The sequence below is a fragment of the Tachyglossus aculeatus genome, chromosome 6 (assembly GCF_015852505.1).
Source record: "Tachyglossus aculeatus isolate mTacAcu1 chromosome 6, mTacAcu1.pri, whole genome shotgun sequence".
NCBI classification, from domain to species: domain Eukaryota; kingdom Metazoa; phylum Chordata; class Mammalia; order Monotremata; family Tachyglossidae; genus Tachyglossus; species Tachyglossus aculeatus.
The window spans coordinates 37,497,370-37,512,475 of NC_052071.1; the positions used below are offsets into that span (position 1 = coordinate 37,497,370).

The following is a 15,106-nucleotide window of genomic DNA, read 5'->3' on the forward strand; positions in this document are numbered from 1 at the left end:
GCAGGGCATTCTGTGGTAATTCTGGACTCTAGACTGGAGTTACGGAGCTGTGTTCAGTTTATCTGCACAACTTCCTCACTGGAACTTTCAACAACACTGTCAAATTCTCTTTCTCTCCTCCTTGCCATTTTGAGCTCTCCATTCTTGCCCTCACTGTGTGCCCTTTCCACCCTTAAAAATTCCTCTCCTGGTCATTATTGAAACACTGATTGGTGATCAGGTTGCCCCACGGGGGGCTCACAGTCTTAATCCCCATTTTCCAGATGAGGTAACTGAGGCACAAAGTTAAGTGACTTGCCCAAAGTCACACAGCTGACAATTGGCGGAGCCGGGATTTGAACGTGGCCTGGGTACACAGAGGTAATGGCTTCATTTGTGCTGTGGCAGACTCTGGGTTATATTAATGTGTTTTTCCCATCCTCTAAACTGCAAGCTCACCAGAGGCAGGAAATGTCTGTTTATTGTACTCTCCCAAGGGGTAAGTACAGTGCTCTGAACACAGTAAGTGCTCAATAAATACGATTGAATGAATGAATGAATGTATCAGATTCTTTTCACGGATTTGTACCCCTCACACGAGAGATGACCCTCCTCTGGACCCAGAGTCTCTTGTAGAAGGGTGGCATAATCCCTTGCACTTGGATTTACTCTATTTATTTTACTTGTACATGTCTATTCTATTTATTTTATTTTGTTAATATGTTTGGTTTTGTTCTCTGTCTCCCCCTTCTAGACTGTGAGCCCACTGTTGGGTGGGGACTGTCTCTATCTGTTGCCAACTTGTACTTCCCAAGCGCTTAGTACAGTGCTCTGCACACAGCAAGTGCTCAATAAATACGATTGATTGATTGATTGATTCATTTCTGCAACAGCTGATGCAAACCTTGAAAATTATGCCATACTTCTTTGCTTTCGTTGGAGGACTGGTTTGAGAATAACAAAAATGTTAAAAAAAAACCGTCTCAGAGCTAGCCTACACTTCATCCGATATCCCTCCCCTTACCTTTCAGAAGCCACCATTTGTGTATCTACTCTGGAATGCTGAGTCCAATTTCTCAACAGAGTGAAAAATCATGACATAAAATAGAACTCCACAAGAATGAATTCTTTTTATTTTTTCTCTGAATTTTTCTTGTTTTCATTCCTCTAACCATACATTCTTACCAGTATTGTATGTTTTAGACTGTGAGCCCACTGTTGGGTAGGGACTGTCTGTATGTGTTGCCAATTTGTACTTCCCAAGCGCTTAGTACAGTGCTCTGCACATAGTAAGCGCTCAATAAATACGATTGATTGATTGATTGAACACTAAAGTTTTAAACATTAGTCTAAAGCTTCTATCACTGCAGGTGGAATTAAGGAAGACATAGTCATTTGGACTCTGGTAACTGGAACTGAGTGGCACAGCAGAAGGTGACCGATGAACGAAGGCTGGGAAGAAACACAGGAAATCATCAAAGCACTAGCTGATCTAGCATTGAAGACATTCAGGGGAAAGGTTTTTGTGGGTATTAGGGACTCACTACCAACGAGGGTCACACTAGTGAAGCTGCTAGAAGGTGAACCAACGTTTTGGAGCTGCTCATTGTGCAGAGAATGACCAAGACACTCTTGTGGAAGCTTTAAAATAAGGAATTTGAACTGCTGTCATTTCTTCGTACAGTTCTAAAGCCTTGGCCAGCTCCTGCGACGGTGCCTCATACCTACCTCTGAGCGTGTTGGTTAGCAGCCGGCTGGTGCGGAGAGGCAGGACATGAATGTAATCAATGCCAGTTCTTTCTGAGATTGTCACCTCCACGCTGAGGTTCGTCACCACCTGCTGAGGGCGAACGCTGACTGCATGCTGGTACTTTCCCAGATGCCGCTGGAGGAGCTCCTCGTAGGACAACATGAAAGTTACGGTCCCTCCAGCTTCTACGCTGGTTGAAACACGGAACTTCTCTGTCTCACGGTCTCTGGGAACAGAGGCAAAATATACAGGGAGCAGTAGAAACAGAATTGGATACCACCTCTCCCCGTTTAATTTCCTAAGAACCTTCTCCCCTAGTACTATGTGTACTTTGCTGATTTCCAACTACAACCCAGCTCACACACTTCACTCCTCTGACCCCAAACTACTCACTGTACCTCAATCTTGGCTATCTTTTCCACTGACCCCATTGCCGACATTCTCCCTCCGGCCAGGGATGCCCTCCCCCTTTATAGCTGACAGGCCACCACTCTCCCAACTTTCAGAGCACTACTACAATTACATCTCCTCCAATAGGCCATCCTTGACTAATCCCTCATTTCTTATATTTGCTCTCCTTTCTGCATTGTCTATTCACTTTTTTTTAAAGGTATCTCTTCAGCACTTACTGTGTGCCAGGCACTTTAATATGCGCCGGGGCAGTTAGAGTAACCAGATTGGATAAAGTCCATGTCCCACCTGGGGCTCACAGTTTCAATCCCCACTTTACAGATGAGGTATCTGAGGCACAGAGAAGTGACTTGCCCAAAATCGCACAGAAGAAAAGTGTCAGAGTTGAGTTTAGAACCCAAATCCTCTACTAGGCCCGTGTTCTTTCCATTAGGCTACTCTGAATCTCTTTGTATTTGGATCTTTAAGCACTTGCCCATATCCTTTATACTCTACTATTTACCTTCTCTATGATTTATTTTCACATCTACCTCTCCCTCTAGACTGTAAGCTCCATCAGTTAAACAATGATACTTACTGAGCACTTACTATGTGCAGAGCACTGTATTAAGCACTTGGGAGAGTACAATACAATAGAATTAGCAGATACGTTCCCTGCCCATAATGAGCTTAAAGTCCAGATGTGTGGGTACAGAACATATCTACGAACTCTATTGCATTGTACATTCTCAAGTGCTTAATACAGTGTTCTGCACACAGTAAAAGCTCAATAAATACCATGGACTGAGTGATTGATTTGATACTGGGGCAACAATAGATTCGATATTTGGGAAGAAAAGAATCAATCAATCATATTTATTGAGCGCTTACGGTGTGCAGAGCACTGTACTAAGCGCTTGGGAAGTACAAGTTGGCAACATATAGAGACAGTCCCTACCCAACAGTGGGCTCACAGTCTAGAAGGGGGAGACAGAGAACAAAACCAAACATATTAACAAAATAAAATAAATAGAATAGGTATGTACAAGTAAAATAAATAAATAGAGTAATAAGTATGTACACACATATATACATATATACAGGTGCTGTGGGGAAGGGAAGGAGGTAAGACGTAGAGGAATGTCTAAGCATTCAGACTAGGACTATAGTAAATGGGGGAAAATGTATAGTAGCGATAAGCGCTGAGGATCAAGTCCGTAAACGTTACCTCAATGCTTTTTCAGTAACCATATGCAACATATATTCCTCCTCAAGAAGTGACACCTACATCTGAAAAAGACACTCAATAAAGATGGCGTGCTACTTAAAGAAAGGTCCAGACTCATGATTCCATTGTGCTTAGAATGCTAGCTGAGCTGACAAATCAGAAGGATGCCTGTAGGAAGGTAACTTTTGTTCCTTGGCAAGAATCAGTCCGACTGATGTGGAAAGTGCCTTACTTGATGCCAACGTGAGCAGCCGTTTTCCCCTGCCGCCGGGCTTCATCATACATTTTCTTAGCCTGGTGTTTTTCTTTAACCTCAGCGACATAAACTTTATTGTTGATGGTCCTGAGAAGGGAGAAGAGAGGGGTAAAAGAATTTTGGAGCTTGGCCTAAAAACCCCCTAAATAGCCTGGAAGATTACAATTTTGAAATATGAGTTCAAAGAGTAACGAATCATAATAAAATAATACATTATATGGATATATTAAGTGCATACTTTTGGCCAAGCCCTGTGCTAAGTGTTGGGATAATCGATAATCGAATCAGACACAGTTCCTGTTCCATGCCAGGCTCACATTCATAGAACATTTCTGAAAAATGACCTTCTCCGTGAGGCCTTCTCCTTCATAAATCCGCTCAGATTCCCAGTCATAAGATTCATTCATTCAGCCCTCTTACATATTTATCTACTGACTGATTTGCTCACTTGTGTTTATTATTTTTATCTTTTCTCTCATTCTTTTGAACTACAGGCAGTCCTCAATTTAAGACATTTTGAGTTATAGCAAGTGGCACTTGGGCGTGTTTCTTATACACTGGTTTCACCTTTACAAATATAACTTCACTTATGGCATAAGCTCAGGAGATGTGGGTGCTGGATGGGGACAGAGCAGGAGAGATCAGGGGTTTGGTTACTTAATTGGCAGGTGGAATCACCCCAGACTCCATTTTATTTCTGTTTTATTTATACTGAAATAAAAGTCAGCAACTCTACAGTGCAGCCTCTCTGACTCAATATAAAAAATTTAATGTAGCCATATTACTCAGCCAATCATATTTATTAAGTGCTTATTTTGTGCAGGGCACTGTACTAAGTGCTTGGAAGAGTACACTGCAACAGTTGACAGTACATACTTACAAGTACTTTTGGTAAAAATTGCCTATCCAACCTTGATTCAGTATCAAATTCCCTATTTACAGCATCATCACTATGCAAAAACTGGTTCTGGTTTATAATAATAATAATGATGATGGTATTTGTTAAGCGCTTACTATGTGCAAAGCACTGTTCAAAGCGCTGGGGAGGATACAAGGTGATCAGGTTTCCCGCGTGGGGCTCACAGTCTTAATCCCCGTTTTACAGATGAGGGAACTGAGGCCCAGAGAAATTAAGTGACATGCCCAAAGTCACACAGCTGACAAGTGGCAGAGCCCGGATTAGAACCCATGACCTCTGACTCCCAAACCCGTGCTCTTTCCATTGAGCCATGCTGCTTCTCTATAGCATATTATATTCAATTCAATTCAATCAATCAATCAATTGTATTTATTGAGCGCTTACTGTGTGCAGAGCACGGTACTAAGCGCTTGGGAAGTACAAGTTGGCAACATAGAAGCAGCGTGGCTCAGTGGAAAAAGCACGGGCTTTGGAGTCAGAGGTCATGGGTTCAAATTCCACCTCCACCACTTGTCAACTGTGTGACTTTGGGCAAGTCACTTAACTTCTCTGGGCCTCAGTTCCCTCATCTGTAAAATGGGGATGAAGACTGTGAGCCCCACGTGGGACAACCTGATCACCTTGTAAATTCCCCAGCGCTTAGAACAGTGCTCTGCACATAGTAAGCTCTTAATAAATGCCATTATTATCATTATTATTATTAACATATAGAGATGGTCCCTACCCAACAACGGGCTCATAGCGTTTTGACTTAAGACGCGGTTTTTCAGGAACCAACTGTTGAAAGCCTGAACACTTGCCCGAATTGCGATTTGTCTATTTATCATCATCATCATCATCATCATCAATCGTATTTATTGAGCGCTTACTCTGTGCAGAGCACTGTACTAAGCGCTTGGGAAGTACAAATTGGCAACGTATAGAGACAGTCCCTACCCAACAGTGGGCTCACAGTCTAAAAGGGCGAGACAGAGAACAAAACCAAACATACTAACAAAATAAAATAAACAGATCATTTATTAAAATATTAAAATATTAAATAATAAAATAAATAAAATGTTAAAATAATTAAAATTATCATTAAAATAAGTAGATAAATCAACTCATCTACCCCATTAAATGGTAAGCATTTTTTACTTCTTTTCTCTGTACCTCAAGCATTTGGTACAGTAAGATCTCAACAGAGAGAAGTGAAGTGACTGGCCCAAGGTCACAGAGCAGGCAAATGGCAAACCTCAAATTAGAACCCAGGTCCTCTTGGTTCTCAGGCCTATGCTTTTTCCACTAGGCCACGTTGCTTCCCAAGACATCAAGAGATCTATTAGTGAGGCCAAATTCAGGAGGGAAGAAGCTTTCAGTTATTATCATCTTGCTAATGTCTCTCCTAAATCAAAGAGAAGTCACCTCTTCTCTATATTCTATAAAGTTCAGGTTCACGCATTCAGTGGACAATCAGAGGAGCTGGGTTCTAATCCTAGCTCCACCATTTGACTGCTGTGTGGCCTTGGGCAAATCACTTAACTTCTCTGTCTCTCAGTTTCCTCATATGTAAAATGGGGATTGAATAATAATAATAATAATGATGGTATTTGTTAAGCGCTTACTATGTGCCGAGCACTGTTCTAAGCGCTGGGGTAGATACAAGGTAATCAGGTTGGCCCACGTGGGGCTCACGGTCTTAATCCCCATTTTCCAGATGAGGGAACTGAGGCCCAGAGGAGTGAACAAGCGCTTAGTACAGTGCTCTGCACACAGTAAGCGCTCAATAAATACGACTGAATGATTGAATGAATGAAGTGACTTGCCCAAAGTCACACAGCTGACAGGTGGCGGAGCTGGGATTAGAACCCATGACCTCTGACTCCCAAGCCCGGGCTCTTTCCACTGACCCACGCTGCTTCAAATCTTAAATCTTAAATTAATTCAATTTAAGATTTAAATTGAATTAATTTAAATTTAAAAAAATCTTAAATTAAATCTTACTCCCTCTTAGACTGTGAGCCCCTTTAGGCACAGGACCTGTGTTCACCCTGATTATCTTGCATCCAGCGCTTAGAATGGTGCTTGGCACATCGTAAGCGCCTTCAAAGCCCTACTGAAGGCACACCTCCTCCAAGAAGCCTTCCCAGACTAAGCCCCCCTCAGCTCCCCATCACCGCCGCGTCATCTCGACTCCCTCTCTTTGCTCTACCCCCTCCATATAGCACTTCAGTATATATGTATATATCTATAATTCTATTTATTTATATTGATGCCTGTTTACTAATTTTGATGTGTACATATCTATAATTCTATTTATATTGATGCCTGTTTACTTGTTCTGATGTCTGTCTCCCCCCTTCTAGACTGTAAGCCCCGTGTGGGCAGGGATTGTCTCTATTGATGAATTGTACTTTCCAAGCGCTTAGTGCAGTGCTCGGCACATGGTAAGCGCTCATAAATACGATTGAATGAATTAATCCCAGACTGAGTCCCCCTTTCCCCTCCTCCTCCCCATCCCCCCGCCCTACCTCCTTCCCCTTCCCACAGCACTTGTATATATGTTTGTACAGATTTATTACTCTATTTATTTTACTTGTACATATTTACTATTCTATTTATTGTGTTAATGATGTGCATCTAGCTTTACCTCTATTTATTCTGATGACATGACACCTGTCCACATGTTTTGCTTTGTTGTCTGTCTCCCCCTTCTAGACTGTGAGCCCGTTGGTGGGTAGGGACCATCTATACCTTGCCAACTTGTACTTCCCAAGCGCTTAGTACAGTGCTCTGCACACAGTAAGTGCTCAATAAATACGATTGAATGAATGAATGAACAAATGCCATCATTATTATTATTATTATCCACCCCAGTGCTTAGTACAGTGCATGATGCATAGTAAGCGTTTAACAAGTACCATAACAATAATTACTATAAGTATTATTTGATGATGGCTTGGTTGGAATGGATGACTTAAGAAGAAAAATTTGCTCTATAAAATACATAGCTATTGATATATCTACAGAGACAGTTCATTCATTTATTCAATCGTATTTATTGAGCGCTTACTGTGTGCAGAGCACTGTACTAAGCGCTTGGGAAGTACAAGTTGGCAACATATAGAGACGGTCCCTACCCAACAGTGGGCTCACAGTCTTGTCCTTCATGCTTGAGGAAGACGCCACTTAGGGTGAAATTCACCTAAGGGTGGAGTGTGTGACTGAATAGGCTGATGTGGGAGCTACAGTTTCAATCCCACTCGGCAAAACAAATACTATCCCCTGTTGCGTGGCCGTGTTGTTGCTTGTAACTCTTTTCCTATTTGCCTCCTTGTCTCACAAACTCATCACGGAGTTAAATGAAAAGAGTTTGCATCAAACCAGCTCCCCTTCTGCCCAGAAGAAGAAAGTGTAGCCGGTGGTGCTTAGGTCTGATGGATTTAAAACAATTCAGAGAATTAGGAAGCAAAAGAAGTGATGAATGTTTTGTACTGTTGTTACAAATGTTTTTAGTCTGTTTCTGTCTCTCTCCATAGAGAATATCATTTTTTTTTTATTCAATCCAGCCGCCTTGTTTCCCAGAAATCCAGAAAAAACCAGTCATCTTTGTTTCAGCTTAGGAAGCAGGCTTGGGCCATCAACTTTGAAATAAACGTCTCTTGATGATGGGATTTAAATGTCAAATGAATTCAGGCATGCCGTGTAGGCTCAAGCCAACAGCTTTCCCAGCCTTGCGTTCTGTCTCTGACTGGGGCTCCCTCGGGAGGAACAATGTTCCTTTGTAGTCTTTTCCTGACTATTTTTAGGAGAGATTCAAAAAGCCAACCATCTCTTTTGGTAAATAATCATTGTTGTTTGCCTCCCTGTTTCGTAAAAATAAACTTTAATAAACATTTCCCGGGCATTTGGAATAGCCCCCGCTCTGTTCCAGGCCTTCTGAGTGGGAGGGACTGGTGAATGACTGCACAGAGTCCCCAGGCCAGCACAAATCTGCCTCTTTGAGCACCAGCCAAGTTTTCCTTGGCCTGAGGGACAAACCCTGGCCTTGTCACACAAGCTGAGTCTGTGAGCTTGGAGCTTCCTTCGGCCCCGAGCGTTTCCACAATGACTTCCCTAGAACATTCAACAGAGGCTTATTTTCCTTCCTCACTTCAAAAAGGAAGGTTTTATTTGTTTGTTTTCGTTCTAATTACTAAAGGAAAAGATGGGCTTGTGCAGGTATAACACTGAGATAGCTACTCAAGCATTTATGCAGTCTACCAACCATCCGTCACCTCTGGTTGTCATATTTGTCTATGGTTTGCTTAGTCAGAGTGGTGATTGAAGGATCTTACAACTACCAGAGGAGCTGCTAAGCAAATATTGACATGAAAAAGAGTAACATACCCGATCACCGAAGCCTGTTTTCTGATCTACTCTAATTATCCAAGCATTTTCATAACTGTTAGAATAATTTCACCTAATCCATATGAATATCCATTTACATAATGATATTTTAGCTATGAACGGACACACAAAGATTTGCCCACAACTCTGATAAAATTTCAGGTTACTGGGTTGTAGGAATGGGCAGTTGGATTGCTTCTGATCCTCCACATTACCTCAGTAGGAAATTGTTGACTGGGAGGGCCTTAACTGTTTGCCCATCCTCACTCTCCAAAGGATCCAGTCTGGATTGATAAATTGCTTGACTTTTCAGGCGTAATTGAGGAAACCTATTTATCTAAGGTAAAGACAGTTACTTAAATGCTATACCACATGTATAACTCAAGACTATGGATTTCACCCCCAACACTGTACCTTTAAGCAAAAATTACTTGAAAAATGCTTTGTTCTTTCTTTATCTGCTTGAACACAAATACCGCTCTTCTGCCACATGACAGTTTACTCACTAATCTGCAAAAAAACCCCAACTATTTGAAGTTTCAGGGAGAACTTTGAACTTTCTTTTCAGATTACCTCGAACATCCTGAATCCCCCAGTTTTTCAGGAGGCAGGAGGTGAGCCTGCTTCCATTCACAACAAACTAGCTTTGCGAATCCCTTTTATAGTGACGTGGATCTGTCCAACTAAACTTGGCAACCTTGAAAGGAGCAAATTTTCCTCCAATCGACTAATCGTATTTACTGAGCGTTTACTGGGTGCAGTACACTGTACGAAGCTCTTGGGAGAGCACAATGTAACAGAGTGGGTAGATGCATTACCCACAAGAAATGCAAGAAAGAAAACAGGGGGCCTTTTCTGGAAAATATTAAACTAGACATAAAAAAACGGCAAGGGCAATCTTTAGGACGACTCACATGGTAAAATTGGAGATGAAGGCCAAAGTGGGCAGGTCAAGATCAAAGATAGCCTCCTTGGCTTCTGAGTGAGGGTTGGTCATGGTCGTTTGCACCCTGGTAGAGGCATAGCGTGACACAATGGTGGATTGAATGGAGAAACTCGTCACCGTTAGCTAAGGAAAAAAACAGAACACAGCAGATGCCACTTAATTGGCTTTCATCACCAGCACAGGGCCCTCTTAATTGGGCCTGTTGCCAAAGAAACAGATTTAGTACAATGCATTTCACTAACTCTTAAAAGCTAGATAAATGGCACACTGGGTCCACTAAAATCTGTATTTCTGAGTCACCAAATTGAAAGGTCGTCTCTGTAACCACCTGCAAATTCCAGCTTCAAAATGCAGAGAAATTAAAGTCTCTGTACACTTTTCTGAGTGTGTGGGAGGAAGCTATTGTTAATCAAATAACTCCATTTTAGGGAGTGAATAGTCTTTCTATATGCCGAAGTGTCCTTTTCAGACTTTTTCTTTGTCTCAAAATGGTATTTGAAAGGCTTCGTGTTAAATACCTTTATGAGGATTTCTAACTCCAACATACATGCCTTTTTCATTCTCTTTATTCCCACGGAGAGGCGCAGAAACAATTAGCAACTATCTGGTGAGGCAGAAAGGGTCTCTACAGCTGTGGTAGTTAGACAGGTGATGTCAATTACCATGTCATAAAATGGTATGAAACAGCAGACGCATCCTGGTCTGATCTGCAGAGGTTCAGGTTCTTAATTCTTCATTGCAAAGCCTCCCCGGTTACAGACCTTCTAGGTGAAAGTAGCCTCGATGAGAAGGGCTCTAAATGCCCTTTTTACTGGGCTGTCTTTTATACAGGGAAATTGACTCTCCCTGCACACTCCTAGGGAATGGATCATCCGTTCCCCTGGCCGGGCATTCTGGATACGGGTAAACCAAATTAGTCTAAAAACCTGAAGGAACAAAAGCTTCAAAAAAGAGTGGGAACAAGGAGGAGGGGCTCACATAATTATCACCTTGAAAATTTTAAAAAGTGGTATTCATAATGGTGTTTTATTAGTCGTAAGAGTGTTTATTAAGCACTTATTGAGTGCAAAGCGCTGTATTAAGCGCTCGGAGAAAATACGCAAGTGGGAATTAAACACGGTTCCTGTCGCTCATGGGCTCACCGTCTAAACGTATAAGTGGGGAGGAGAGATTGATGAAAGATTAAAGCATGACAGAGGCAAAATAGATTTAAAGTCTTGGCGGGAGTGGATGAGGATGAGAGTAGGCATGAGTTTACTAGTCCTTACTATGTGCTAAGTACTGGGATAGATAGACAGGTTCAAGACTATCTGACTGGATACCATCACTTTTCCACAAAGGGCTTTAGTGGGTCCACTAAAATCTGCATTTCTGAGTCACCAAATTGAAAGGCCGTCTCTGTAACCACCGGCAAATTCCAACTTTCCAAGAGGGAAAGAGAAGAGGCATTTTATCCCTCTTTCACAGATGGGGAAATCGGCCCCAGGGTCGTAATCAGGATTGTTGCTATTATTGTTATTACTATTAATAATAATGATGATGACGATAATAATGGTAATAATGATAACTAGGGCTTAGTGGAAAGAGCACAGGCTTGGGAGTCGGAGGATGAGGGTTCCAATCTGGCTCCACCACGTGTCTGTTGTGTGGCCTTGGGCAAGCTACTTAACTTCTCTGTGCCTGTTAGCTCATCTGTAAAATGGGGATAAAGACTGTGAGCCCCACGTGGGGCAACTCAATTGCCTTGTATCTATCCCAGTGCTTAGGACAGTACATGGCACATAGCAAGTGCTTAACAAAAACCATTATTATTTCTAGACTGTGAGCCCAGTGTTGGGTAGGGATTGCCTCATTTGTTGCCGAATTGTACTTCCCAAGCACTTAGTACAGTGCTCCGCTTACAGTAGCACTCGATAAATACGATGGAATGAATGAATAACTGTGGCATTTGGTATGCATTTACTATGTACACAGTCTTCTAGACTGTGAGCCCACTGTTGGGTAGGGACCGTCTCTATATGTTGCCAACTTGTACTTCCCAAGCGCTTAGTACAGTGCTCTGCACACAGTAAACACTCAATAAATATGATTGAATGAATGAATGAATGAATGTACAAAGTACTATACTAAGGGCTGGGGAAGACACAGGATAATCAGGTTGGACACAGGCCTGGTCCCTAATGGGGCTCATATCTAAGGGGAGAGAACAGGAATTTAATTTCCATTTTAAAGATGACGAGACTGAGGAACAGAGAAGTTCAGTGACTCAGTGACTTGCCCCAGTTCACACAGCAGGCAAATGACTGAGCCAGGACTGGAGCTTAAGGCCCATATTCCTTCCACTACACCATTCTGCTTCATCCATCCATAAAATCACACAACTGTACCCACCCACAACTACCACCAAAAGGGCTACAGAAGTGACACGCTGAAGTTTACGGCAACAGTTATGGTTAGCAAAATATTTTTTTAAGGGCTTTACATACCTGACTGATTTTACCTCATTTTTATGGATTGTCAGTGAATTGACTGACGTTTGTCATCCCTAGTCAGAATCCCATCTAATCGACTAGTTCAATTGTTCTGAAGCCCAGTTATTAATGAATTGGGTTATGTGTTAAGTGCTTACTATGTGCCATGCACTGTTCTAAGAACTGGGGCACATATTGCACATACTGGGGTACATTCATGTTGGACACAGTCCCAGTTTCGTATAGGGCTCTGAGCCTAGAGGGAGTAAGATTAAATCCCCATTTTACATAAAGGAAACTGAGGCACAGAGAACTTGGGTGACTAGCCCAAATCATACAACAGGCATAACGCAGAGCTGGGATTAGAATCCGGGCCTCTGATTCCCAGGCCTGTGCTCTTTCCACTAGGCTTTCCACTCCTTTTAGAGGGACCAGATGCAGCTGAATTAGGGGCCCATTTCTGGGCCTTAGGTACCCCCACAGATCTTCATGAAGACCAGACGTACTTTAACTTGCCAGTTTATCAAAAATAGTTTTGAGAAAGGTACATGGGCAGACAGTGTGGGAGGCACACGCAGAGGGGGTTGGATATCACGCAGTGCTTCCATCTCAAAATTGGGATCCGATCCAATGTCACCAAGAAATAGCCTCCAATGTTGTGCGTAAATTTCCTTTCCTTTTATGCAATTATGTAAAAAAACTCTGTGCTATTGACATCACTTGAGTCTGCTTCATTGTTTTAAGTGGAGCCATTATCCTCAATTTTGCAAAGTTGCAAACGCTGGGCCAAAGTATTACCGTTGCTATGGCAATTCTGAATAAGATTCATAAATTTGGAACAGAAGCCAGGCACTGTAAATATAACTAGAAAATAATTTCTCTTCTGCGGCACTGAGGGCAGTGGCAAAACTGGAGCAAGGTACACAAACTGCCCCCGCACTCTCACAATCAAAACAAAAATAGTTGGGTAGAGGAGCTGTACGTCCCTATCCATGATCCCTTCCGGGCTGCATCGGGAGCATCTGCCCCATTCCTCTGCTTCGCTCTATGACACTGAGTCACAGTATTATGTCGATCAAATTCCTTAAAGGATTAGACCAACTAGGGTACAGTGACCCAACAACCCACATTAGGTGACCAGATCTCTGGTCGCCTCAGAGAAAGAAAAGTTTCTGATTGGTTTAGCTCAATAGCTGGTAAGGAATTTAACCTAAGGCATCCATGAGAAGGATAATACCTGTTATTCTGAGCTCTGCATAAATACTGGAGTAGGTGGGCCATTTTAGACACTTAGCGACAAACAACATGACTGTGGTAGGACAGCAATGGGGTGTAACAGAGTGGGAAGGCTCTGCTGAAGGCTTAGGTTGGTTCACAGTTTTGAAGGTTCAGTTTAATCCAAGATCTTGGTGCAATTCCCAGATGCCCAAAACACTGACCTGGCCTCTCTATGGTTTTGAGGTCAAGGATACTAGTCCAGATCCTGAGATTATTGGTCTGAGACTGGGCTCTCAGGCCCAATCCTGAATTCATTGGGTTTGGGTAGGATTGAACAGTGGCTCGACTTGGAAGCCCACCTCCTCGCCTGGTTTCTGCGCCACTGACCCTGGTTTCCAAAATCAGTGTCAGCTAAGTCTAGGTTCCCTGCTTGGCACCCAACCTCATATTTCCATTTGCATCTTTGAGGGAGAGGAAATCTACTTTGCCTTCCCTGAGTTTCACATTGATGCTAACTCTTAAATCCATTTTTTTCTTTCTCTGAAGCTGCTGAGCAATTAAACATTCATTTAACTGGACAGCTAAATGGTATCTTGTTTTTACGAGAGGAAGAAAGTTAATGCCCTAGGTATCAATAGCTCATCAGTGGCACAGAGGCAGGCTGTCCTTATGGGATGAACCCTACACATCAACTTCCACCTGGTTCAGGGGGCTCTCTCAGGACACCTGGTTGGGTGTGAGGTGGGCAGGCCACTTGTCCCAAGGGATCCTTGGAGCGAGAGCTTGGAGCTTGGTGAGGACAAGAAAGGAAATGGTGGAAGAGACATCTTGGCACAATGGGTAAGTAATAATAATGATGGTATTTGTTAAGCGCTATGTGCAAAGCACTGTTCTAAGCGCTGGGGGATACAAGGTGATCAGAATGTCCCACGTGGGGCTCACAATCTTAATCCCCATTTTACAGATGAGGTAACTGAGGCACAGAGAAGTTAAGTGACTTGCCCAAAGTCACACAGCCAATAAGTGGTGGAGCTGGGATTAGAACCCATGACCTCTGACTCCCAAGCCTGTGCTCTTTCCACTGAGCCATGCTTTCCCTTCCTCTCCATCCTCCTCTTCTTTCCCTTTTCTCCTATTTCTGTCCTCATTCATTCATTCATTCCTTTCTCTCCTATCTCCTTTCATTTCCTTACTACTTCCCCCTTTCCCCTGTACCTCCTTCCCTCCTTCTTCTCCTTCCCCACTTTTCTCCCCTACCCATCTCCTTGGTTCTCCAAAATTTTGCCCCAACTTCAGTCCCGTGCTCAAAACGGCGCCTGGTTAGGAAGGGGGATGCCAAACTCTGGCCTTCTGCTCTTAAGCCGAGGTTTGAAGGGGTGGGGTGTTGGTAGAAGCTGGGGGTCAAAGTGCCCCTTCCTGTTCAAATGGCCCGGTTAGAATCAGGTGACGGCAGGGTGTTTGTAAGATGTTCTTAGAGCACGCCTTTCTTAAAAGCCACTACCTGCCACTGAGGCTGAGCCAAATGATGTTTTCCTTGGGCTTCAGCAGGTTTGGTATAGGTGCAGATGGGCAGTCTGTTCA

General features: G+C 42.9%; 1 protein-coding gene across 2 annotated transcripts in view; it reads right to left on the reverse strand.

The window, feature by feature from the left end:
• ITIH6 (inter-alpha-trypsin inhibitor heavy chain family member 6) overlaps positions 1 to 15,106 on the reverse strand; it is a 45,618-nt gene that overhangs the window by 24,435 nt on the left and 6,077 nt on the right. For both annotated transcript variants that reach the window (XM_038748504.1, XM_038748505.1), the window contains exons 3-5: positions 9,805 to 9,959; positions 3,580 to 3,690; positions 1,708 to 1,955 (exon numbers count right to left, since the gene is read on the reverse strand). In XM_038748504.1, the coding sequence (XP_038604432.1) occupies positions 1,708 to 1,955; positions 3,580 to 3,690; positions 9,805 to 9,959 (514 nt within the window). The remainder of the gene's footprint in view (positions 1 to 1,707; positions 1,956 to 3,579; positions 3,691 to 9,804; positions 9,960 to 15,106) is intronic.